Here is a 26,508-nt window from a genome sequence, read left to right on the forward strand (position 1 = left end):
GCTCTTGTAAGTAGGACGATTAGTGACTTTAAAAAGTATCACCAGCACTCAGACAGTACGTAGAGGTCAAAAGGTCAAAATTTGGCACTCCACCTCCTAAAAGCTGCTGACCCCGATCTGTACCATCCCTGTTAAATATTTATCCAACCTGTTCTTAAATATTTCCAATGGTGGAGATGCTACAACCACCCTAGGAAATTTATTCCAGCACTTAACCACCCTATTAGGAAATTTTGTGACACGTGTGCCAGCAATCCCACTCTCCCATGTACTTTCACAAAGGATTTATGGACATGACTCCAACACCAGGAACTGAATACACTATACCTAAAGGAGAAAATATTAACCTCCCTGGAAATTCAATACAGGATTTAAAAGTAGCCATTCTTCCAGAAAAGAATTTTACCACAAGATTACAGAAGGAGACATCTGAATTGGAATTCATTTGTAAATTTGGCACATTTAAACTAGGCCTTAACAGAGATTCCAATTATCTTGCACATTACAAGGGCAATTTCCCCACCTTTGATATTTGTGGGAACAGCACACATCCTACTTAATTTGTTTCATCTTCTGGTCTTACTAGTAACAGGTAACCCATTCTCTTTCCTCCTTTCTCTCCCCAGCTATATATGCCCTGTGTTCTAATTGTCTACTTGGATAATCTGAAGAAGTGGGTCTTACACACAAAAGCTCATTCCCTGATGAATGTGCTAGTCTTTAAAGCGCTACAGGACTGCTTCTTATTTGTGAAGCTACAGACTACAACAGCTACCCCTCTGAGAGCTTGTCTACACTACCACCTTCCTTTGAAGGAAGGATGGTAATTAGGGTGTTGGGAGTTTACTAATGAAGTGCTGCCATGCACAGGCAGCACTTCATTAAGCGAATTCCTGCCCGCCCCCCCCCCCCCCCAGCAACTTCAAAGTTTTAAACTTTTTTGAGGAGTAAAGGGACTTCGAAGTTGCCCCGGAACTTCAAAGTACCAGTGGGTGAGCCACAGCTAGACGCACGCCAGTACTTCGATGTACTTCAAGTTGCCACGGGGGGGGGGGGGGGGGGGAAATCTGCTTAATGAAGTGCTGCCTATGTATGGCAGCACTTCATTAGTAAACTCCCAACACCCTAATTACCATCCTTCCTTCAAAGGAAGGTGGTAGTATAGACAAGCCCTGAGACTACTAACCACAATTAGCTTCTCTTTTTAGATGCCTAAGTTCACAAATCACTAACAGCATGTATATTTACATTTAAATATTTGTCAATCATGGATTATCTGATTCCCTACTTCAGGAATTTGTGTTTGCCCTGGAACACTTTCACTGTCCTCCTTAAAGGATTTCAAGAGGTGGCATCACAGAACCACCCTCCACTCAACATTTTGCAGAAAACAGAATGTTTAGTTTTCAGGCGTTTTACTCGAAAAGGCACAACGAACAGCAACGTTTCAATCTACAAACGTTGTCCTAGAACTGACAGCTCCCAGACAAGCCAAGGTAGTCATTCCCTAATGCTTTAGTATTCAGATGACTATCAGAGAGGCACAGATCGTCAGGAGATGGGAGTCTCTTGTTTTCGGAGCCCCCAGACAAATATAGCATTGCCTCGCACTCAGGAAGATCCGGCAGGCGTTTTGCGCGGGCTGCTTCTTTTGAGGAGACACCCGCAGGGAAAAAGCGGAGCCAGCTCCTCCCGCATCTCCCGCTGGCCGCCCTTGGGTCCTGAGAGTGGGCCAGAGAAAGGCCCCGGCTGCCCCTGGCGGGTCGCACTCCGCCCCAGAAAGGACCAGGCAACACCTGGACGGTTCCTTACGGGGGGAGGGGGGAATGCCCAGCTCAACCGCCCTTCCCCGGGCGCGCCAACAAAAGTGGGGGGGGGGGTGAACACCACAGTGGCTTGCGCTTCCCCTCACCGGTTGTTGGTCCAGCTCTTTCCCCTGACACGGCGCTTCGAACCGCCCGCCCAAACGCCCGCTCAGCTGCGGGCGGTACCACCGGGTGGGCCTCCACGAAACAGTTTCTAGACCGCACGCGCACAGCAGATCAGAACGCCGAGAACACGCCCGATCTAGTCTAACTTTGAGTCTGGGCAAGGAGCCTCGTTTTCCATGATTCGTTTACTGAGCGCGGACCTGTCTGGCACCCCCTTGTTCTGATCGTAGTGGAAAAGTCCGAGCACCCCTGCACATGCGTGAACCAGGCACGGAGGCCAACTATACGTCGCCGGTCAGAAACAGTGAGCTACTAGCAGCTACTGGTGCGGGTGGGGTTTTGACGGAAGTAGTGAGGTCTAGCAGAATAGGGAACTTTGTTCCTCAGCGTATGCCGGAAGTGGAACGAGGGGGAAGGTGAATGGTGGTACACCCAAGATAAGCGTGTGAGTGAGAAAGGAAGACCTGAGAGGCAGAATAGCCACTCTGGTGAGCTGACCGTGCGTGCTATGTGATTCCGCTATGGGCCTACCGTTCCGCGGGGCCTCCAGGAGGGGGTAGGAGGTTCCCTAGGCCGCGCGTTGGGAGGCCCTTTGTAGAGAGATTCCGGTAAAGAAACCATCGAGGTGGAAGTAGAGGGAGGAGGCGTTCCGTCCTGGGGGTGTGGAGGGGCTTGTCTCGGTCTTTCCCCTGCCGGTTCAGGCCAAAGTTGGCACAGCGTGGTGGGGTAAAGCGGTGAAGCTCCTCAGGTTTTGCTAGCTCCGATGTTGGGCTAGGGAGGTATTTTTGTTTCATGTGCACACCTGTCTGTCTTTTTTCTGTCACAAAAGATTTAAAACCACAGTTTGTATTGTTAGCGATCCTGTGTGCAAATCCTGAGTGGTCTGAATACTACGGATCTATTGTGACATTAACACTGAGAAGTCTTGTGGCACCTTGTAGACTAACATATTTTGGAGCATAAGCTTTCATGGGCAAAGACCCACTTCTTCAGATGCATTGAGTGGCAGCAACTCTAAAAACTGTTAAGAGGAAGAGGATTCGTTAGTTGGTTCAGTACCTGCCTAATAGTCTCTTAAAAACAACATACAGAGCTGGATGTTTCTGTAGGATGTTGAGAAAAGTAATGGCGTGTTTTTTAATGATAATGAAACCATCTACTCGCATATGAGGGCTTTTTAAGAGCATTGTTTGGCATTGACATAAACTCTTCAGTGCACCATTTTCTGGCCAAGAATTATAGAAAGAAACTTTTCATGTGGGCACAAATTCTTCTTGTCAGGGTTTCTTGCACCTTCTTGGAAGCATCTGATACCAGCCACTATCAAAGCATGCGGAGTCTAGATCTGTGGTGTCCAACATGCTAGCCATGATTGGCTAGTGGGTGTCAATAAATATATTTTCAGAATAATATGACTAGTTGGCTATAGCAGTTGTTGGCTTCTTAAGTGTTGAGTACCCATAAATAATATTGTAACTAACACGGATTATCCGCAGGTGCCCCACATCTGTTAAAGTTAGTTAACTTTTATTTAGGTGCCTTAAAATGGAATTAGAGCCTAATTTTCATTTCTTCAGCACTAATAAATTGATGATGAAGTCATCTAATATAATAAGGTAATTAGTTTGCTATATTAATCTGAAATCTAGCCTTATTCAAAAGAATTAACAGTAAATTCAGGTATTATTTCTGCCCTATGGCTCATGACAATGGATCTTGTTTGTTTTCTGAAGTTACATTTTACTATTCTTTCACCCATTTTTTTTCTCCTCACTGTTCTGTGAAAGCGCCGTGCGTAGTGATGGAATTGGCTGATTTATGCACCCTAAATAAACTGTAGAGTGACTTTGTTATGTTTTTCAGTTATCGTAGTTTTAGCTGTTAATTAGAACAATAGTGTAAGATAGCTAAGCCATTTTTCTTTGTGTTACTAAAATAATTGGGCTTTTTCCCACAAAATAAAAAAAAAGACGTATTTGCTTACATCTTTAAACTTGTTAAATGTATGAAATGTTTAAAATGAGCAGATGGTGTGTGTCCAGTTATGGTATGTGTGTCAAAAATAACTGGTATAAATACTGTCTACTTAGGATTTGATACATTCAAAGAAGTTTACCAATTGTGGATTTTTTGGTCACTTATATTAAATATCTCAGTGCTAAACCTAATGATGCAGCAAATGCTCTACGATCAATTTGCCACTGAGATAATGGGAAGCCCTTATAGTGAAGTTTATTTTATTTTAACCTTATTCTCACTACTTGACATATTCTGATTCTTAAATCATATTCTGCTCTGAATAAGCTGTTTTGTCACTGTTCCACAGCAGGGACCGAATTCTGTTGGACCCATTCAGGTAATAAGATTGGTGAAACAAGGCCTGCTTTAACCCTGTAGTCACCTCAACAAATGGACTGAATTGTGGGATTCCATTCTGAGAGAAATGCATCACTTTGAAGTGACTGAGAAAGAGATCACTGGTGCAGCTTGCCACAGAACACTATTAATGCTCATTTTTGCTGCCTTTTAACAGAAAGCTAAAACGATCACACTTTTTAATATGGAGAAAATAAAAGTTTTAAAACGTTTATATGTTGGAGGACTTGGCCATACAGTTTCTGAGGCTGAACTTCAGGAAAGATTCAGCAAGTTTGGAAATGTTACAGATGCAGAAATTGTTACCAGGAAAGATGAACAGGGTAATATTTTCATTTTGTTCTTACCTGTATTTCAACTAGTAATGGAAAGAGCTTTCAAAACTACTACTTTTCCTTAAGCGTCTGTAGATAGAGAACACTTCAATTTTAAAAACAAAAAAACAATTTTGCATACAAAAGTAATCAAATGCTTCTAATTATTGACTAGGGAACCCTTCGAAAACTTTTGCTTATATCAACATCAGCATTTCTGAAGCAGATCTTAAAAGATGTAAGTATACAAATAATATTTGTTGCAGTTTATTTTAATTCCTGTAAGATAAGGATGTAACAGATATCTGAGCCTGCATTTATCTTCTCAGATTCCCCCAGTGAAATAGAAGACAGAGGTTTTTTGGTCTTTTTCTTTGCCTCCTTGCTTTTCTTAATCTCCTTATATAGAAAAAGGACTTTCCTCTCAGTCTCCATCTCCCACTATTGCCTATGCCTTTGTCTACACTAGCAATAGAGAGGTTGCTGTGTTAGTCTGTACTCCAACAAAACAAAACAGCAGAAATGTAACACTTCAATGGAATGGGCCATTCTGTTAAAGACCTTAGAATTTGTGTCCTAGAACAAAGAGAGTTTAAAAACAGATTACATGGAGAAATTTGTGACTTGGAATTCATTTTCAAACTTGACACATTAACATGGTATGAACAGAGACACCTATTACCTCACACAGTACAAGGACTACTTCCTTGTCTTTGATGTTCGCAATTATCTCAGGCAGGACACTTAACATCTCCCATCTCTCTGCCACCTGCTTCTGTCCTATGTACTTGATTTGTCAGTTTTTATTGCAATTTTTTTTTGGTCCTCTGTACTTATAAATGTCAGTCTATATCAGAAATGAAATTGATCTGATTAAGTGGGCCTGTCCCATGGAAGCTCATCCCCGAATAGATCATTTTGTTAGTCTTTAAAGTGCTACATTTCTGCAGTTTTGTTATGCCTACACTAGAGAGTTTTGTCAACAAAACTTGTGGAGTATCCACACACAAAATGTGTTTTGTCAACAGTATGTTGACAAAACTCGGCACTTCTGTCAGCAGCCTTCTACCTCTCTCCCATGAGGTAAAACACCTTTCTCGACAAAATCTGTCTACAAAAAAGCTGTGTGGAGGCTCCAGGGAGTCCTCTGTTGACAGACAGGGCATCCGGGTCACCAGGCAGTCCTGTCTGCTGTGCTTCCAGCCATTCTGTTTGTAGAGAGCTGGGCAGTTTGACCACTCTCTGTTGACAGAGCAGTTTGCTTTTTCAATATCCACTTTTGTGTGTGGCCACACTCCGTAGACAAAGTTTTGTCAGAAGATCTCTACCACTGTTTGTAGGATATGTTGGGAAGGCAAGGGAGAATGTGTGAAAGAATTGGATATAGTGGTGAAGGAACCTCAGAATGTAGATTAAATTGAATTTGTGAATCCTTATTTGGAATGAACTATTTAATCTGTCAATGTTCATTTCTCACTGGCTAATTTACTGTTAGTTATAATAGAGAATGGATGCTGAAAATGTCTTGTCTTTTGCTTTCTGCATTAGACCCCCAAATTTGCTTTCAGTAATCAACAGAATAATTGAGTACAAGACCCACAATGTAAATGCTTGAAAATGTAAACTTTATCAAAAAGAGACATGTTTAAATATATTATTTAAAGTTTACATGTGTGGATAATGGAGATTTTCTGTCTAATGCTTGTTTCCAAGGTATGTCCATTTTAAATAAAGCAAAGTGGAAAGGTGGAACACTTCAAATTGAACTGGCCAAAGAAAGCTTTTTGCACAGGTAATGTTTCAATTTTAATCTATATTGTTGCTTGTTGAACTACTTTGCCACATACTGTGTAAATATGTGTATCATTTTGCTAGACTTGAGGAAAATACAAATTAGCCAGTGTCTGGATAATTCATCCTGCCAGCTTTAAACGTGCATGGCCTAAACATTTACCTTTATAATTATCAAATACTGTGTTAAGTAGACTTACTAAGTGCTTGTTCATAATGAATACTCTCCTACAATGAACCTGCAGAAGCCACTGAATATTGATTTCTCTTCAAATCCAGATAAATGGGATTTTTAAAAGAATTAATAAGAAAAAAATAACTTGCAAGAAGATAGGGGTACTATTGTGTTTTGCATCTTTTGTACTCCTTATTTTGCCCACTTCGAAGTTCTTCTCTTACCATTTTCTTGTGTGTTCTCTATTAACTGCTTTAAGTGCTTTTTATTTATTTTTCATTGAATCTGATAGCATTTTGATACATTTGAAGTATGCATATCATGCCAGCTGTGTTTATCTCTTTTAAAGAATTAGCATGATGGGGGTCTTGTTCCTGGTTTCAGATATTTAATGAGAATTGGCAAAACATATCGTTCATGTGTGTCCCATGGACTCAGAGTGAATGATTGCCCTTGAGTGGGAGACATCCATCGCTAATGAGGGCTTTAGACACATATGCTGTTTAATTTTTGCTTTTGTCATGGGAAGCTTAAACCATACACTACCTGATGTAGATTGGCACAAGAGAGACAAGAAGCAAGATTGAAGAAGGAAAAGCCATATACAGATGGGAAGGCAAATCTGTTGGAATCACTGAATAAAGCTGGAGTTGTGAATTTTCATATGAAAGCCGTACCAGGAACAGAAGTACCAGATCATAAGGTATTGTGGGGTAACTGTCTGCTGAGTTAAGAAACCACGCCAGGCACCATTTTATTTAGCTTTTTAGGAAGGAGACTTCACATTAAAGCCGTGTCTACACGTGCCGGCTACTTCGAAGTAGCCGCGCCAACTTCGAAATAGCGCCTGCCACATCTACACGTGGCGAGCGCTATTTCGAAGTTGAAATCGACGTAAGGCAGCGAGATGTCGAAGTCTCTATCCCCATCAGGAGATGGGAATAGCACTCTACTTCGACGCTGAACATCGAAGTAGGGCACGTGTAGACGATCCGCGTCCCACAACCATCGAAATAGCGGGGTCCGCCATGGAAGCCATCAGCTGAGGGGTTGAGAAACGCTCTCTCCAGCCCCTGCGGGGCTCTGTGGTCACTGTGTGCAGCAGCCTTTAGCCCAGGGCTTCTGGCTGCCGCTGCTACAGCTGGGGATCCATGCTGCATGCACAGGGTATGCAACCAGTTGTCGGCTCTGTGGACTTGTGCTGTTTAGTGCAAGTGTGTCTGGGAGGGCCCCTTTAAGGGAGCGGCTAGCTGTTGCCCAGGAAGTGCTAGTCCACCCTGTGACCCTGTCTGCAGCTGTTCCTAGCACTCTTATTTCGATGTGGGCCACTTTGGCATGTAGATGCTCCCCTGCAGCACCTACTTCGATGTAGTGCTGCCCAACGTCAACGGCACCAGGCCTGGAGGACGTGTAGACGCTATTCATCGAACTAGCTTATTTCGATTTCGCTACATCAAAATAAGCTATTTCGATGTAGCATACACATGTAGATGTAGCTTAAGTCTACTTCAGATTGTGTATATTTGATTACAGGAGACAATACATACAGGATGACTCAGTAACTTAACTCCTGCAAAATAAGCCTCAGTTATATAATTCTTATAAAATGTGAGCATAGACATCATTGTGTTTTAGGAGGAGATAGCGCTGGCTATATTTGCCTGTATTTATTGTCATTTAAAGTTCACAGCAGTCTCTAAGTATAACTTTTGTAAAACATATAAACCTTGTATATGATCTGCCTTTACAAAACACACTCATTTTGGGACCTGTGATCAGTAAGTCTACTCACAATGCTTGACAGTGAATGAGTATCAATTGTTGCAGGTTTAAAGTCTACCTTGTAGAGTAGGATAAAGTTTAAGTGAAACTGCACTGCAGTTTGCCCGAGTGAAGCTAGTATTCATGTAAATAGATATTTTAAAGTTCCCTTATTAGTGTTTGATTTGATCTGTAACAGCAGAATCTTTTAAATCAGATTTTTGTTAGGTCTCTGTTATTGTCGGGTTACAGACATTGGCTATTGTTACACTGATCTGAACTGCCCGCAGCAATATGCAAATGTGTGGTCTCAAATGCAAATGGATGCTCAGTTGGATATTCACTCACTGGTAGATGCTGCTGCTGGCACAGAAAAAAAAGCTGTGTAAGCAAGGGTCTGCAAGTGAGCTTCCCCCCTAGCCCGACTTTGTTGGCAGTCTCTTATGCCTGATTTTTTTTCCAGGCGTAAGAGGCTGCTGACAAAGGTGGGGGTTTCGCTGACAGAGCCATGTTTACACAGCTTTTTTTCATGCCAGCAGCAGGGTCTGCCAATGAATGAATATGCGAATGAGCTGTTTGCATTTTCAAGACTGCCAATTTGCATACTGTTGTCAGCAGTTTGGCTCAGTGTAACCGTAGCCTATGAAACGATAACATTTGAGACATCCTTTCCTTTCAAGACAGAAATTAGCAGAGTGGTTTAATAGGGAAACGTGACATATAATAGAACAAACATAGGTTAGCTAAGGGTAGATGTCCTTTTATTAGTATTCCTGTCCTTCAGAACTCACTCACTTTTAGAGCTATTTTATTTTCATTTACTATGATGTACTTAATCCCTATTTATGTTCACTCTGAAATAATAGTATATTTTTCTTTCTTACAGGATTGGGTTGTTAGTAAATTTGGCAGAGTTTTACCGATTCTTCACCTTAAGGGTCGAAACAAAAGCAAAATATCCTTTCCTACTGCTTGAGTAAACATTGAATGGCCATAGACACAATTCCATTATGCTCTTCATTTGTTTCCCACCTTTCCACAATTCTCAACTTCCTTCGGTAACAGTCTTCATGTTACTGATACAAAACACTGTGCAGTTATTGTCTCTTTTTGTATGGTAGAATTGTGGAGGTAGTTGAAATGTTAGGCATAACAAAGAAGGGGTATATGTTTGCAGCTGACTAGAATGCCAAATCTCTTTTAATGGGTAAATATTGGTTTCCTCCACGGTGGTTTTATTTTTTTAAATTAGTTAATTTTAAAGGATTTTAGGAAGCTTATTTCTAAATATCTAATTGCTAATGTAAACCTGGCAAAATTCTCTTGACCACAATTATGAAAAAGATGAGTGCAAAAATAAATGGAGTCACCTTCAATATATTTTTTGCTAAAAACTAAAAAATATTCCTCCCGTGATTGACTAGCTAGTGGCCTCATTTTAAATCTTGCAGCAAACTTACATCAGTTTGGATATTTGCACATATAATCTAAGTTCAGAAAACACAGCTTTAAAAATAATCATCTGACATATGAGGAGGTGCTATATAATACCCTAAAAATACCCTGATGTAATAATTGTATGAATATTGTATGTGACCTGGTTAGGAAGGTGAAGTTACGGCATGCTGGGTTATAGGAATCTTTTGTATTAATGTCCTGATCTAGCTTAATAGATGTTCCAAGGGGAAAGCAAGCCAGAAAGCACATAGAAAGTTATAACTAAACTTCTAGTAAATGCTGTGGGGCAGTTACACAATGCGAAGGCAGGGGGAGCTATGAGTTTAAAGCACAGGTCTCAGATTCATGGCCCAGGGGCCATCTGCAGCCTGAGCAGTTCCACAGTCCAGCCTGCACATGATTGCTCCTGCGTGAATCACTGCAGCCCTGGGGGGATGTCCATACCTTTTCCCAAATCCAGTCTGCACCATGGCTTCATCCTCTCCTCCTCCCACATAATACTCCTTTCCACAACTACTGTCCACTGAGGGGTATGGCCTCAGGGATTGCTGGAGTCCTGGAAAAGAGTTACAGCAGGGATTGGGGGTCCCTTCCACCCCTCATGTTCACTGTGGTGGCAGGAGCTGTGGGAATATGGAGCAACACAGCAGCCTCCACTCTGCTGCCATCTCCTGGGCCAGCCTCGTTGCTCCATGTCACCGCAGTGCAGGAAGGGGCACACCCCAGTCCCAGCGCAGGCTGGCTTGGGAGATGGCAGTGGAGTGGATCAGGTTGCTTCATAGATCCACTTCTCCACAGCTGCTGCAATGAGTACAGAGACGGAGGGGCACCCCGGGTTCCGACCCCTGCCCACCCAAGGTCCTGTAGGCAAACCTGAATACAGACGACCATCCCATCCATAAGACAATGGGGGTGGCCACCACCGTGCCTGGGGCACCTGTGCCCAACCATCCTATGGACAGGACAGCTCTTCACACACCTTCCCCAGGCCACAGGGACTTAACAGTAGAGGCACAGAACTAGCAGTCAGAAGCTGCTCTAGCCCCCCTGTGCTACCAGTGGTGGTGCTGGTAGCTCCAGGAAGCGGGTTTAAATCGCCATGGGGTGGCTGGTGATGCTGGAGGCTGCTCAGGAGAGGGGCATAGGAGTGTGCAGCCTGGTAGGTGGAGCTGAGAGATGTGTGGGTTGGGAGAACACATGGAAATATCCAACATGGAGCTCTGCTAGACAGGAGTGCCCACAGACTCATTTGGAGGATTTGGGGACAGGCACTGGCCATAACGTAAATTGAGTTTGAGACCACTGGTTTAGAGCTCCTATGTTTTGTCTTCAATGAAGCTGCAAACCTTGTTTAACCAGGCTGGGAGCCTGAAGATGAAAAGTTTAAAAGACAATTTTAGGAGAGAAAGGGTGAAGTCAATAGTCAGCGGTAGAGAGACAGGCACACACAGGTTCTGGGGAGTGGGTTTGAAGGAAGTGGGACTTTCCCACAGCCGGGGAATAGGTCCATAGTTTAATGGACACCACTGACATTATTCCAAAATGGAAGAATACTGCCAGCTGATAAGCAGAAGGTCCATACACATAGTCACAGTTGATAAAAGCTTCCTTGGTGGGTTTTGCTTTGTTTTTTTTATTATTATTCCTTATTTCCGACTATAACATAATGAAATATGACCCATCAAAATATTGCCATAACCTTAGAAAACTGGAACAAGACTTGACTGACACAGTTCCTATATCCAAGCTGACCTGGCAATTAGAAGGTGGAGATGACAGCATGAGCAAGAAGCGACGAGGAGAGTTCCCTGAAATTAAAAAAACGCCTAAAAAAATGAGGCTACAGAGAAGTGAGGATTTAAATAAAACATCTCTGCACACAATTCGCCACTCACAATCAAAAAGAGCAAACTTAATGCCAACTAAATTAGTCCAAATGTCAAACTCCAAATCAGCCAGTCTGTCTAAATTACTTCAGACGCCTAATCTGACTAGTGTTGATACAAAAGGGAAAGAGTTATTTCTGGGTAAGAACTTGATTTCTGATGTTAAGCCCAACAAGAATACAAACAGCATTTCAGACAGTGATATTGATTCCGAAGAAGAAATCAGGGCAATTATAGAGAGAGAGGAAAAAGTACAGAAAGTTAAAACAAATGTTGAATTTGAAAATGATCATTTGGAAGTTGTAGGGGATAATTTTGAGCTAAAATACAACACTCACTGGTGTTTAACCAGTCCAAACATCATGAAGAAAGTGAGCAAGGCATGTAACAGACGAGAAGAGAGTAATAAAAATTACACTGATTATGATTCAGCAGATACAGATGAAATTATTGCTTTGACTAAAACTCCAGATAATAACAGTGTGAAGACTAAAGCTCAGAGAGATTCTGAGCTGGTGAAAATGGGAAGGAAGGATCATTTTAGGAATGATGTATTTAAAAAGAACAAAAGCTTTGATTCTGCAAATGATTCTTTTGTGCTGTCGCCAGACAAGTTAAGAGAAAAAAATAGCAAAAAAGCAGTGAAGAATATAACAAATGTCCAGGCTTCTGAACTACAGGGCAACAGAGTTGATGGCAGATCTGGGTCTTCTGGTTTAGATTCAGACCCTGAAGAAAGTGAATCTGAAGCTGAGACTGATTATGAAGACATGATGCAAAATTGTTATCGCTTAGATCTTACATTACATGAGTTAGAAGCTTTAGCCACAGCAAGTACTGAACCTTCAGATGGCAATATAGAAGATATACATAGGGATAATCAGTGCAAAACTGAAAGTAATATTAGTAACATCAAATATAGTACAAAGTTTTATGAAATTGCTTCAACATCTAAAAAATCTATTAATCCTGAAGATATACTGGATGCCATTTTAGAGGAAGAGGATAATGCTGATGATCAAAAGCCAGTGAAGAATACTTCAAGTTTTAAATGTCAGCCTTTCCGAGGACTAGGGTCATTAAGTGAAAATGGGCATTTGCAGGAGCTGTTGACCAAGGAAGGCTCATGCAGCTATAAAAGAAAATGTAACCAGAATTCCTTAAACTTTGTTGGTTTGAAAAAAAAATCTTTACAAGAGGTTTCAAAACCAAACTGTCATTGTTCTGGGCAACACGCGGCTCCCAAACAATCTAGTGGTTCTGTATCATGTTCACTTGAAGACAAAGGTGTGAAAAAGAAGCAAAGGGCTGTCAGCAACCAGCTCAGGAAGGTGTCAGATTCCCAGTACTCAGAAAGTGGAAGTGAAAAGCCTGTTTGCAAACCACCTTTATTAGGAGAGAATAATAACTTGAATTTTCATGCAGAAGATCAAACAGCAAACAGAGGAAACAGTGACACCTGCACAACAACTAGTATGAGTGAAAGGGAAAAAGAAAGCATTAACACAGATTGTACTTCATCACTTACAGAGAATCCCATTAAATGTGATTTGGAGAACCCAGAATCTCTTCCTGGGAAACCAAGGAAAGATGCAAGCAGTAAAGGTTCAGACTTTAAACTTCAGAAGAATGAAAACAATGGGGAAAGGCTGCACAAAAGTAAAGATGAGCTTTGCATTCCTATTACTATCTCAAGTGAGTCAAATGAAAAAGAGAAACAACTGCAGGATAATCAGAAGAGGCTAGCAGCTCTAGAAGAGAGACAGAAAGAGAGAGAGTTGCAGAAAAAACTTATTCAGGGGGCTCTCTTAAACCTGGTAAGAATGCTTTCAACTTTTCTCTAAATAGTGAAACAATACTGGAAAAAAAATACTGTTATCCCAAGTATGTTTTCTCCAGGAGGTTGCTGTAGTTTGAAGTGTATTTGACAGCAATGTCTATTTCTTTGCCAGAATGATTTTTAGGATAGGTCCAAAAAGATGTATACTTCCATCATGTCATGGGATTTTTTTTCCAAAAAACACAACAGGTAAATTAATTACATTCCCTACTGTTAAAATTTGCCCAGCAGTAGCTCCCATGGTATGTAACCAATATTTGACATGGTAAGCTTACAAGTGTCTCTTCTTTTCCAGGATAACCAGTCAGCAAACAAACGTAAGCACATTGTATTTGATTCAGATGGGGAAAGTGAAAGTGAAGTACAAGAGAAGTCTAAGGAAGAAGCAAGTATAAGAAGTCTTAGAAAAGTAAGGGGCTTAGAAATAAGTCCAGTCTAATTTCTTAAAGGGCATTCTCCTGCCTGGCATGCTAGTATGTATTGTACTAAAGAGCAACACCAAGAGGTATTCAGAATTTCAGGTCAAATTTTGAATATTGTCCTTCATATGAATAGATATAAAATAGATGACACAAAATATTCTGATGCATATTAGTAAAATTAAAAAACATGATTTTATAAATTGAGGATGATGCAAATTTTGGAATATATTTTTGGAAACTGAAAAATCAAATGCTGTACTTGATAAAATAGCTTGTTTAAGTTGATAGCAGTGCAGTATTCACTGGATATCACAACTTACAAACCATAAGAGCAATGATCACGTTGAAATGCTTACATGTGGGTATTCTACAGCTCTGCCTCCCATGGTAGTCAGCTAAATGAAAGGAAAAGTATATGAATGCCCAGTGTTGTGCAGAAAATAATTGGTGGAGCTGGGAAAAGGACCAGAAGTCTGGAACTCACAATTCTGTAATCTAACACTCTAAGCACTCACTTTATCCCAAATCCTGACCAGGAAATGCAAGGTTATGCTGCTTAAAATAAGTCAGTATGTCAAGCCAATCATGGATCCCAGTTTACTGAGCCTTGTTTTAATTAAGTATTGGTTTTGTTAACTAAGTATAAATGTATTGCATTTTGCAACTTTTAACTGTAGTACTGACTGTCCACTAGATGAAAATGGGCTTTTGCTTTATGAACAATAGGCATATTCTTCTAGAAAGTGTGCAGAATTTTGAACAAAATGTGCAGAAAAATGTATTTTTGCTTATTAATTGAGCAGCTGTGGCAAAATTACATCTGCCATGTATACATTTCCATTGATGACCAACAAAGTAGAAGATGCATCTAAATGTCAACTTTGGGTACATTTTGAGAACTTTTCCTTGGACTTCACTTAATCATTACCTTTTGTAACACCTCTTCTCTTCAGAGTTCCACTGTCATAATGATGTATTTGCTGTGAAGGAACTTGTTCTCCTTTGAGATTCACTCTTTAACCCTGAACTGAAAAGCTTCTTTTTCAAAGGTTTTCAAATTAGGGTCACTGTCAGCATTGAGGGTAACATACCCTTTCTCCCTCTCATCCCTTTGTTTTCCTGACTTCTGTTTTGAGGTTAGTTTACTATACTGGGATCCTTATTCCACATCGTGAGTTGTTACACAGACCCCAAACCCATGATGCGGAGGAGGCATAATTATTCTGGAGTACCTTGCTGCTGAAGCTGAGAGCGTCACTTAGAATTGCATTATGTCTCTCTGGGCTTTTATAATTTCAGTTAGATTTGTCTAGTCATTTTCTTTTCCTTGTAAATTTTATAAAGAAAAAGGCAGTCTGTGGAGGCTGTTGTTTAAAATCTGGTTCTAAAATTCTTTCTTAGAATAATATTTTTCACAATCCAAATTCATTTTTATGAAAGCCTGATGACAATTATGAAACCTAGGAAGAAAAAGCACGTTTAATTGAAATACTGGTTCATAATCAGTATCAAGCCGATTATGATTTTAAATCCATGTATTAAGTGAAAAGTGTCACCTGCATCACGAGTGAATCACCTACGTTAAACGCATTTAACAATTCTAAGTAGATATGCAGTTGCAAGAATGTGAAGTTTGTACCTGGTGGTGCTATACTGAAAATGCTTATTCAGGGCAAACTGCAAGTAACAGGGTAAATGATCCCCATAATTAGTGGTTTGTTTTCTAACGAGATTTCACCAAGCAAGTAACCAAACAGCTGTTATAATATCTTACTGGTTATCATGAAGACAAAATACGCTACCCTTTAACAATGTTTCCTCTAATTTTTTTCCACCTCCTAGCTGAATTAATTTTGTTATGTGCACCAATACGGAGGTGATTAATGACACAATGCTTTCATATTGGTTCACGTAACAAAATTCATGTGGTTGGGGTGGGACCAAGTGGTTCTAAGTGTGAGAGGGGGCTCAGCTGGGACAGGGAGTTGGGGTTCAAGAGGCTCTGACTGGGGATGGGCTGAAAATGAGGTGCTGAGGGCTGGAATGGAGGGTTGGGGTGCAGGGGTATGAGGGCTCTAGCTGGGGGTTCAGGCTATAGAACAGGGGTGTGTTGAGAAGTTTGAAGTGAAGGAGGGTGCTCTTGGGTCTACTGTGAGGAGAGAGGACACCCCCTATCGCACTCTCCTTATCTGGGCTGGAGGGCAAAGGTGCCTCTCTCCAGCTGTGGCAGCTCCAGGGCTGTGGCTGCAGCGTGGGTACCCCTCCACCAATCCCCTCAGGTTCCAGCCAGTGCTGGGTTGGAGCTGGGGAAGGACCACCCCAGCCAAGGCAAATCCTGGCAGGCACCTGGGTCGACCACCCTAGCACATGGCAGGGACTCAGGACTGGGCTGCATCTGCCACAGCAGACTGGAGGCTGAGCTTTGTTGGGGCAGAGGGAGGTGGCAGTCCTACCCCATGTATGGCAGGTCCCAAGGTGGGGTCCTTGAGTGCTTTTGCAGTGCTAAATAGGCTACTGTGCAGCTTCTTAGCTTACCAGGGATCTTATTCTTTTGAGCCTTTGGCTCCCACTCAGATAGCCAACCCTAATAAAGTGAGAGTTACTAAAAATCTTCTTCACCATATATGAAGTTTGAAATACCTGGTGACAATTGCTATGATGGGGCACATAATCTTTCAATAATATATGTGCAAGCCACACAAAAGAACTTCATCTTAGAAGGAAAAACTCTCAGCCTCAACAGTTCAGAAATAGACTGACATGCAGTTATTGCAGTCAACTGTGCAAATCCAGTATTAGATGGATAAGCCATGAGAGAAGCTGCAGACTCAAACATTGCCCATAGATCCTCACCACCACTGCTAACCACCATCTCTCGAGACAAAAAAGGGGCCATAATATATGAAGCTCTGTCTATCCCAAGAGACTGAACTCATTGCTCACGTGGGCAATGAATATTTCACATCTTTTCCAAATACACACTTACAGCCAATCCTTATTAACTAACAAAATCTAAGATTTATTAATCAAAAGACCAATCTATTTACAAATTATGCTTTTTTGTTTTGTTTTTGTGTTGGTTTTTTTTTTTAAGAGGAGCCATTTAGGCTCCTTATCTCCTCCTTCCTTCCCTGGCTGAGTTCCCGCAGCTGGGGCTGCCAAATGGGTAGTGGGGTGTATGGTCTCCAGCTCCTGGCTCAGCTCTGAAAAAAGGTGCCAGTGCATGGTACCTGTGTGTACCATCACAAAAAAAAGCACTGTATACAAATATGAATGAAGTTCTTATGTTGATTTATAGTAGACATGGTGAGGCTGTTGATTTGTAAAAACATTCCTTTGCAATCCATTTAGATGGGTATGTGCAACAGGGTGCCCAGAGTTTGTTCCAATGCTCCCATGAGAATTGCAGAATTCAGCCAGAGTAGATGTGGAGACCTCAGGTTTGAGTGCTTAGTCTTTCCTTGTCAACATTTCAAGAGATCTGCACTACAATGGGATTCGACCCCATGCTTTCTTCATAGCTGAAGCTCAGTGAATAAGCTTCTTGACAGCAAATGATCACAGCTCACTTTCCTTAGATGAAAAAATGACAATGTACATTGTTGCTTTGAAGCTAATTTCTGTTTCTTAGGCATACACTGGCATTCATTAGCATAGGGCGATTGTCAAATGGTTCACAGGTATTTTACTACAAATTTCACAAAGAAATGAGGCCAATCACGTTGTTATACCTCAAGTCCTATCTAAATCATAATTTCTTCTTCTGTGCTGTAAATCAATAGAATTGAGTAATGAAACATTATAGACAGCCAAGTAATCACATTTAAACATCTAATAAGATACAGATAAACAGACAGATACAATTAGTATTCTTGATTCTCCAACAATGTAGGCTCACATATCAAGAATTCTAGGCAAATTGATAACGATCTACAAGGATTGTCCCTATTTACCATTTTAATACTATTCTAATATGTCCTTTCGAGTTACTTTCAGGTCACCCAGCCTGCTGGTTATTTATTCCTCACTGGCTTGGAATCCCGGTAACTTATAAGATAAAGTCATATGGAAAACTGCAGTTACTGTGTACATTAATGTGCTCCTGCCACACGTGAATGATCACAGCTATAAAATATATATTAAAGTTCCCACATTTGCAAACTTCAGTTTTGCAAATTCAGTTATGTGCGAGCCTGGGGCTTCGGAATGGGGAGCACTGGCGAACGCCCCTTCTCTAGGATGGGGAGCACCAGTGGCCACCCCTTCCCCAGGGCTCTGGAACAGGGAGCACCAGCAGTTGGGGCTCCAGGCAGGGAGCACTGGCAGTTGCAGCTTCCCCACATTCACGAAATTCAAAATTCGCGAGGGTTCACAACCCCAAAATGTCTCGGAGCACGTAAACTAGCCATAACATCTTTTTACAAACGTGTGGACATCTATGATTAGTGGAAATAAATGTGTCATATAAGGGTGCCTTTCATCTTTCTTTGGAATATAATGCAAAACAAGTAGTAGTGGTTGATAGTGTTCTTTGAGCTACTTATTAAATCTGTTTCATCTGTGTGTTTTTTCTTTTATTGTATTAAACAATTAAGGAATTTACTCATAAAATTTCTGGGAAGTTATTTGAGAGCAGTGAGGATGAGCAAGATGCTTCAGGAGAAGAAGACAGATTCCAGATCAAACCCCAGTTTGAAGGCAAAGCTGGTGAGAAGGTTAGTGAACTATTTAACATTATCTGAAGTTACTTGAATTAGGGTGATAATGGTAAAGCTACGGTAATGTGAGTTGGAATACTCCATTGCAATGCAGAGGAAATAATTATTTTCTTGGTGACATAACTTCTCTTTTCCACACCATCCAAGCTGCAGTTAAATGGCATTTTTACAAGAGATTTTTAGACAAAACTCTTAACAGTGAAAGTTTGTTACCCCACAGCCATGATTCCAGTTAAAGCTGTCATGCTTCTCTGATTGTTATAAAGCTGCTGGGCTGCAAACATATATTTTTTTTCTATCAATGTAGCTCATGCATTTACAATCACGGTTTGGGACAGATGAAAGATTTCGTATGGATGCTCGGTTCCTTGAAAGTGACAGTGAGAACGAAGGTAAACATTTTTTCTTTTATTTCCCACTGCTTGTTCTTCCATGGCTATTTGGAGTCATAGCTCATTTGTAATAATAGAGAGGCACAATTAGTGTAACTTCTTAGAATTACTTAGTTCACCTTTCTCTGGATTTAGCATTATGGGAAGGTATTGTAAAAGTGAGTGGTGCTGCCATCTGTAAGTAGATAACATGTTTATAAAATGCCCTGTTTGGCTACTGTAAACTATATTTCCTTGTTAGAAAGTCAACATTAAAACATTTATTTTAGGATGATATATTTGCATCCCCTTTCACAAGATGGTATCAATACCATTAACCAAAGTAACCTTGCTTATTTTTTTTGTTTTAATTCCTTGGGTATTCTTTGATTTTATTTTACCAAGCTCTTCAAGAACAACAAGGAGGAGTGTTGTCAGTTGAGCTGGTTGAAAATGGCAAAAACAATATCCTGAGAAGAAAAAAAAACTGGCAAAAACCCCACCGTATCAACCAAAACAAACAAATTCAAACAAATGAACCCAATTTTAAAAACCTTATCTTTTCAGTCAGTTCTGCTCTCACTTAGATACTTTTCTCTGTAACCCCAGAAGTGTCCCTTAACTTGAAATGAGAATGTCTGGGTAATAAATATAAAATAGAAGATAACCGTGGGACAGAAAATTATTCCATTTCTATTGTTCATGTTAAATTTATGGTCATATCTAAGCGAAGCTGACCATAATTTGGACAACAAAATGCATTGTTTAAGAAGTGTTAAAATAAGGAAGAGTAGTGAACATGGCCTACTCTTTATAACCAAAACTCACCAAGCTTCTTAACTAACTTACTAGTGGTATGAAATATTGGAAGAACACTTATTAATGGTTAATATTTTTTCCCCTAGAAGAGGCAACAAAAGTGAAGACAGATGAGGAAGGAGAACTTGCTGAAGAGAAAAAGAAAAATTTGGAGATACTAGGAAGTCTCTTGCATATCAACCTGGAACGTCCTAAATCAAGCAAACAGGCAACAAATATCAAAAAATTCAAGTATGGATCCTGCTCTGGCAGAAGAAATCTGAATCTTAGGAAGATTTTAATATTCTGTTATGTGACATAATTCCCTCTCTGTTTTATCAACTTAATGAAAAACAACTTTCTCCTTCCTGCCTTATCACATGTAAGGAAGGTCACCTTTGATTTCAGTCTTCCCATCCCACTATGACAATAAATTATATGATTTGTTAAAATCATTATTCATATAGTACCATTGTATATGAGACTTGGTGTTAATAAAATATGGTGATCTCAGTGCCCCCAAAAACTTAATCTACCACAGCTGTATGCTTTTCTTTTACCCTCCAAAGAGAAACAATCTCAAAATATAGATGGTAGCTTGAATAGTAGATTAATAAACTTTTGTTTCTGGAGACAGATTAAAATTTCTCTCACGAGTGAGCATGAGTTTGGTTCTCTTATAAGAAGCTGGTGTAGTCTGTGGATGATACCAAGCTGACGGATTGCAAGTACTTTGGAGGATAGGCGTATAATTGAAAATTGTCTGCACAAATTGGAGTAATGGTCTGAGGTAAATAGGATGAAATTCAACAAGGACAAATCACGTAGGAAGGAACAATCAGTTTAATGCATTTTTTTAAAAAAAGGAAAAATGATTGTATAGGAAGCAGGACTGCCGAAAGGGATCTAAGGGTGATCGTGGACCACAAACTAAATATGAGTCAACAGTGTGAAGCATTTGCGCCAAAAAAACAAAAAAACCAAACATCATTCTGGGGTGTATTAACAGCATGCATGCTAATGAGGTGCTGAATATTCATTTCAGTGCTTCATTAGTATCCTCCAATTTGGCCATTAGAATAGACATTTCAAAATTTTGGCCAAGTGTGGCCACAGCCAATTTGGAGCAGGGGAGATTTGATTTGAACATTAGGAAAACTAACTTATTGTCAGGTATTTTATTTTAGACATTTAATTACAGTATCTATAAATTCTCATTATTCCTCTTATTCGTACAGAGACATTAACACATTACGCTATGACCCCACAAGGCAGGACCATGCAGTTTTTGAAAGGAAAACAGATACTTCAGAAGAAGAAAGGTAATATCACCTCAGAATAGTTGTGAGAGAGAATCTTTTTTTCCCCTTGAGGATTACTTTTGAAAAGTTTTAGGGGGCCAGAAGCTTGTCACTTTTCTTGTTCACTCTGCTGTCACCTTTGCAATTCTTCCCATCCTTAGTAAAATGTAGACTCTATAAAGATTTTTCTTAATACACCAATGATGATGCTAGGAAAGGATGAGAATTGTCACTTGTCTCTTAAAGTCAGACTGATTTTTTTTCCCCCTCCTGTTGGTTATGTTTATCTGTATGAGCTAGAGAGAGGAAATAGTTGAAAATTAGCTTCAATTGCTATGACAGGGATCTAATCTTTTAAATCTGGGGAATCCTAAGAATGTAAGAACAGCCATCCTGGGTCAGATCATAGGTCCATCAAGCCCAGGATCCTCTCTTCAAGCAGTGGCCAATGCCAGGTGCCCCAGAGGGAATGAGCAGAACAGGTAGTCATCAAGTGATCAATTCCCTGTCACCCATTTCCAGCCTCCAGCAAACAGAAACTAGGAACACCCTCCATGCCCCTCCTGGCTCATAGCTGTTGATGGATCTGTCCTCCATGAATTTATCTAGTTCTTGTTTAAATTCTACTGTAGTCTTTGCCTTTGCAACATCCCCTGGCAAGGAGTTGCATAGGTTAACTGTGTATTGTGTGAAAAAATATTTCCTATTGTTTGTGTTAAACCTTCTGCCTATTAATTTCATTTTGTGATTTTAATGTATGGAGATATACCTAGCTCATAGAGCTGGAAGGGGCCCTCATAGGTCATCAAGTCCAGTCCCCTGCACTCACAGCAGGACCTATCACCATCCCTGACAGATTTCTTTTTTAAGTTTATTTGCCCTGGATTCCTAAATGGCCCCCTAAAGGGCTGAGCTCACAACCCTGGGTTTAGCAGGCCAATGCTCAAACCACTGAGCTATTCTCTCACTCCTGTTATCTGCAACTGAAATTACTAACAAAACAGGAATGCAGAATGGCAGACAACCTGCTAAGGGATTCAAAAATTTCCTTGATAGGTGTCTTACAAGTAATACAAATAATCTTCATGGGTCAGGCAAAAGAAAGCACCATGCACTTCAAATGTTTGTCCAGCACGTAATTGTTTTTTTAAATAAATATAATTACAGTAAATCTAAAAGAAAGAAGAAGAAGGAGGAAGCCGAGAAATTGCCTGAAGTATCTAAAGAAATATATTATGATGTTGCTGTGGATTTAAAAGAGGCATTTGGATCCGCAAAATGTGCAGCTGAAAAAAGTGAAATAATACCCTGGGACAAACATAATGATGTAGAAGAATCGGCTCTGGCAGACCAGCATACACTAATGCTTGATACTGGGGGCAATGCAGAAGGAAAATCTAGTGGCTTCACATTTTCCTTTTTTGGTGATAATTTGGACAAATCAGCTGTGAAAGGTAATAATGCAGGTTCTGGTACTTTTTTGATAGTTTGTTTTTACTGGCATTTGTTTTAACATTTGAATCACTTATTTTATATAATATTAAAGTGATACATCAAACTGTATGGAAATCATCCCTTTGTCAAACAGATTGGACAGATCTGAGCAAAATTTAAAGCTAATTTTTATAAATATTAGGCAAAACTTTCAGAGTTCCTTATTAGCATGGTATATGGGCATTGCAAGTAAGATTAGTGTGTGGAGTAGCTTCAGTATTTTATAGAATCCAAACACATTCTTACAAATCTAAGACCTATACTTAATGGTATTAACATATAGATGAGTTGTATTCTCTCTATATGAAGTCATAGTCTTCATGTACAGAATTACGTTCTGCTTGGAATTGGTCATCATAATGTTGGTTTTGCGTAGCATGCTGCATCATACTGAAAAATACTCGGGCTGTGTCTGCACTACAGTGATCTGTCAACAGAAGTTACTGTCTGAAGTTATCTTCTGACAAAACTCCTGTCAACAGATCACAGCCACACATGAAAGCAGATTGCTCTGTGGATCCGCTTTGTCGACAGAGCAGCGGGACTGCCCAGCTGCTCTCTTGACAGAATGACTAATTGGAAGCACAGCAGACAGGGCTGCCGGCTGACCTGGAAGCCCTGTCTATTTACAGAGGGCCCCCTGGAATGTCCATGCAGCCTTTTTTGTCAATGGATTCTGATGAGCAGGCGTTTTGTCTCATGGGGGAGAGGTAGAAGGCTGTCGACGAAAGTGCCGAGTTCTGTCAACAGAAAGCTTAAGTGTGGATGTGCTGTGAGTTTTGTCAACAAAACTCTAGTGTAGACATAGCTTTGGATTCTTGTCCTCTTTGCAGATCACCAAAGGCTGAGAGTGCTGATTAGGCACTATGTTTATACTCAAGGACTTTAACAGCAATCCCCCTGGCCAGTAAGGAGTGACATTGACGGGCTTCAAGGATGATGTGCTGTTCTCTACTTAAGCCAAAATGCTATTGGCTGTAGGTTTGGAGGGTGGAAATATAAAGAGTGGAAAGATAAGGAAAAGCAACATATACTTTTGAAAGCACAAAACGTGCCCTTTCCAAATCAGATATTTCTTTCTTATCTAAACAGAAGTTTCACTTTGTAGTCAGGAGAGTAATCAGACTTTTTGGTGGTTCTGTTGCAGAACCCTACAAAATTGAAACTATAAGACCTGCAAAAATATCTTGGCAAGAGGATCCCCGTTTCCAGGACAGCAGCTCTGAGGAAGATGACGAGCCAGAGGCCTCTGAAAGTGAAAATGTCAAAGAAATGTAAATATAGTTTTCTATTTTGTGGCTGTTAAGCACTTGCTGAATATCAGGATTTGTATGGCAGTTAGGAAAAAATCCTTTTATTTGGTACCCCTCACTTCCACCTCGGCATCTGGAATCTCATTCTGGAAAACTGAATTCATTGTTCCCCATTGGACAGGTTGCTGCTGTACATTTAAAATTCCCAAGTGCAGAAGCTTATCAGTCAATATGACTGAAGCTAAAGGTTTCCCTGCATGTGAATGTTTTGGATATTAGTTTCTTGTCCAGTAATTGGATGTACATACAAGTTGTTAGTATGCAAATCTCTGTTACAAACAAAACATTCCATAGCTTTAGTATTACTACTATAAATTAAATCTTTCATTGTGTGGCATTTCTCTTATTAAGCAATGCAGCTTTAAAATGGTTTAATATGTAAAAAAAAAAATTTGCTTTTAATGGAGGATGATTTTTGGCATTTAGAATAGGAAGGTACTGTTCATTCTTCTGTCTGAGACTGAACTTCCTTTATCTTTCCAGGTCTCAAGCTTTACCACAGATGAAGGCCAGTAGATTTTTCTTCTTCTCCAGAGATGATGAAAGATTAAGAGGTACACCTGAAGTTACCCCAATTTTTCTTACAGGATGATGGAATTTAACGAAGAGCCACTATAACAACTATAATTAGTCTAATAATACTTAATTCAATGGTGATGTAAGGATTGTGCAGAATGTTTTGGTGTCTTGTAAATGTAAAATGCTTTGTTCAAAAGCTACATATTGGGCTTGTCTCCCATGGGCAGCATTCTTCCATCACCCTGATTAACATGCCCCCTTCAAAGCTGGGGGCAAGTGTAGACCCAGCCATTGAGAGCAACCGAAGCCCTTGAGCTGCAAAACAAGTTGTCTGCTTGGGGCTCAATTAAAAGGCTTTTGGAGGCAGTCACATCTCATAGAAATAGGAGGGACCTTGCCCCCACCCTTAAATGGCTCCCTCAAGGACTGAGCTCACAACCCTTGGTTTAGCAGGCCAATGCACAAACCACTGACCTATTGCTCTCCCTCCATTTAAGTTTGCTTTTGGAAGGACTGCATAGTGTGGAGTTTCCATTGTCTTAGGCTATATTTGGTGGGTTTTGTTTTGTTTGTTTTGTTTTTAATGTATGTTTAATGCACCTACAAGTTTGCTAGGTGCATTATAAATAAACCACTAGAAGTGAAATTTTAGGTAACTCAGTCAAGGTGGCTAAACAGAAGTCCATAGTTTCACCAATCATTTGTTGTTAAAATTTGAGCTAAAACAATGTATTTTATACATTCAGAATAGCTTGCCCTGGCAATTTTACAGATACATGTTTAAATTAATTTATAATTTTACTCCAGTTTTTTTCCAAACTAAAGCTTACAAGAAAGAAAATCATTAATTTGTGTTTTACCTGGCTTTATGTTGTTCTGTTACATCTCTTGTGCAGATGGTCCTAAGCTATTCTGCAGATCATCAAACTTCAATGAAGAAAAAGATAATTGGGAAGACAGACGTGGATTATTACTTGAGGTGAGTTATTAAAGCTGTAATTCAGTAACAATTGAGAGAGTTCGTTTTCATGGAGAGGGAGAACTGTCTATTGCAAACTGGTTTATTTTGTTTTTATTAAATTAAAAATTAATTATTTGGACTTTCAGAATGTGCTAATATATAAAGACCAGGGAATTTTGTAAAATACAATTTATGTTTCTTGTCCTGTTAAATACTAGTCCTGGGGAAATTCTGCAGTTGGTACATTTGGAGTCATAGAAAAGTTGCAGAGTTCCCCCAGGGCTGTAAATATAAAAATAAAGCAGATTTGAAAGAGCAATCTGTAGGTTTCTAAACTGCATTTAATGCCTTTTTATGTTTTTAATATTTCCAGGAATGTCGGAAGAAACATAAGGATGCAAGAAGAAAAGTTAAAACAAAATAATAATTTTGACAATGCTAGTCGGCAACTTTTCTGCATAAACATATTTGAATTACAATGAAATGAAAATGTCTAGCTTCAAACTTGTGGTCTTTAAAGGGTAACAGGGAAAATACTGCAGCTGCACTGAAAATAAACTGATAGAAACTGTTGTCAGGATAACAAGTATGTAAATAAGCTCATTTTTGTCTGTGCAGTTGGATTTGTATTGGTTAGTGGGATATTTGTTGATAATTTTAAATATATATATATATATATTTTTTTTTTTTTTTTAAAAAACCTGTTTGTGTAATACTGCTGCTGCTTCTTTATCAGCTACTCATAGCGTTCAGCCCAGCGTAGTATCAGTTGGGCTATATTTTGATTATTCTCTGATCCAGTTTGCAAAGTGCTGTGAATCTGCATCTGTGTCTGACGTGGATGGGAGTTGAAAACATTCAGCTTCTAACATAGAGATGCTCAGCAACTTGTGGAGTTGGTGTTGTGAGTTTAGCAGGAAACAGAACCTTTTATACGTTTTTGCAGATATTCAAAATATTTACTGCAATTACCGAAGTAAAAAAATCACAAAGTTCATGAAAATATATATATATAACTGGAAAGATTTATAAAATGTGTACAAATGTCTAATCTTTGCACAAAACTTACCTTTCCATTT

The 26,508-nt window shown here is 39.9% G+C and overlaps 2 protein-coding genes across 7 annotated transcripts in view; one reads left to right on the top strand and one right to left on the bottom strand.

The window, feature by feature from the left end:
* Positions 1–2,143, bottom strand: part of CENPP (centromere protein P) — a 308,478-nt gene extending 306,335 nt beyond the window's left edge. Inside the window, exon 1 of the mRNA XM_075005818.1 lies at positions 1,913–2,143. The gene's annotated coding sequence lies outside the window, so the exon portion shown is untranslated. The remainder of the gene's footprint in view (positions 1–1,912) is intronic.
* A 169-nt stretch (positions 2,144–2,312) lies between these two features.
* On the top strand, positions 2,313–26,113 carry NOL8 (nucleolar protein 8). Of its 6 annotated transcripts, none has more exons than XM_075005637.1 (17): positions 2,313–2,419; positions 4,258–4,630; positions 4,797–4,859; positions 6,335–6,413; positions 7,143–7,290; positions 9,235–9,303; positions 11,470–13,509; positions 13,828–13,941; positions 18,550–18,669; positions 18,980–19,064; positions 19,949–20,093; positions 21,080–21,163; positions 22,310–22,596; positions 23,784–23,910; positions 24,433–24,503; positions 25,365–25,447; positions 25,803–26,113. In XM_075005637.1, the coding sequence occupies exons 2-17, from the start codon at positions 4,492–4,494 to the stop codon at positions 25,851–25,853; spliced, it is 3,705 nt and encodes a 1,234-aa protein (XP_074861738.1). In that variant the 5' UTR covers positions 2,313–2,419; positions 4,258–4,491; the 3' UTR covers positions 25,854–26,113. The 6 variants fall into 6 exon arrangements, 4 of the variants coding, with proteins under 4 accessions (XP_074861738.1, XP_074861740.1, XP_074861741.1 ...); XM_075005639.1 differs by having other exon boundaries at positions 2,409–2,419; positions 4,465–4,630; XM_075005638.1 differs by lacking the exon at positions 2,313–2,419 and having other exon boundaries at positions 4,258–4,287; positions 4,465–4,630.
* Positions 26,114–26,508: the final 395 nt, after the last annotated feature.

Source organism: Carettochelys insculpta, chromosome 11 (genome assembly GCF_033958435.1).
Source record: "Carettochelys insculpta isolate YL-2023 chromosome 11, ASM3395843v1, whole genome shotgun sequence".
NCBI lineage: Eukaryota > Metazoa > Chordata > Testudines > Carettochelyidae > Carettochelys > Carettochelys insculpta.

Coding starts and splice junctions, on each gene's coding strand:
- NOL8 (XM_075005637.1), top strand. CDS start 4,492: ATGGAGAAAATAAAAGTTTTAAAACGTTTATATGTTGGAGGACTTGGC. Junction 7,291..9,234: donor CAGAAGTACCAGATCATAAG/GTATTGTGGGGT, acceptor TCTTTCTTACAG/GATTGGGTTGTTAGTAAATT. Junction 24,504..25,364: donor AGATGATGAAAGATTAAGAG/GTACACCTGAAG, acceptor TCTCTTGTGCAG/ATGGTCCTAAGCTATTCTGC.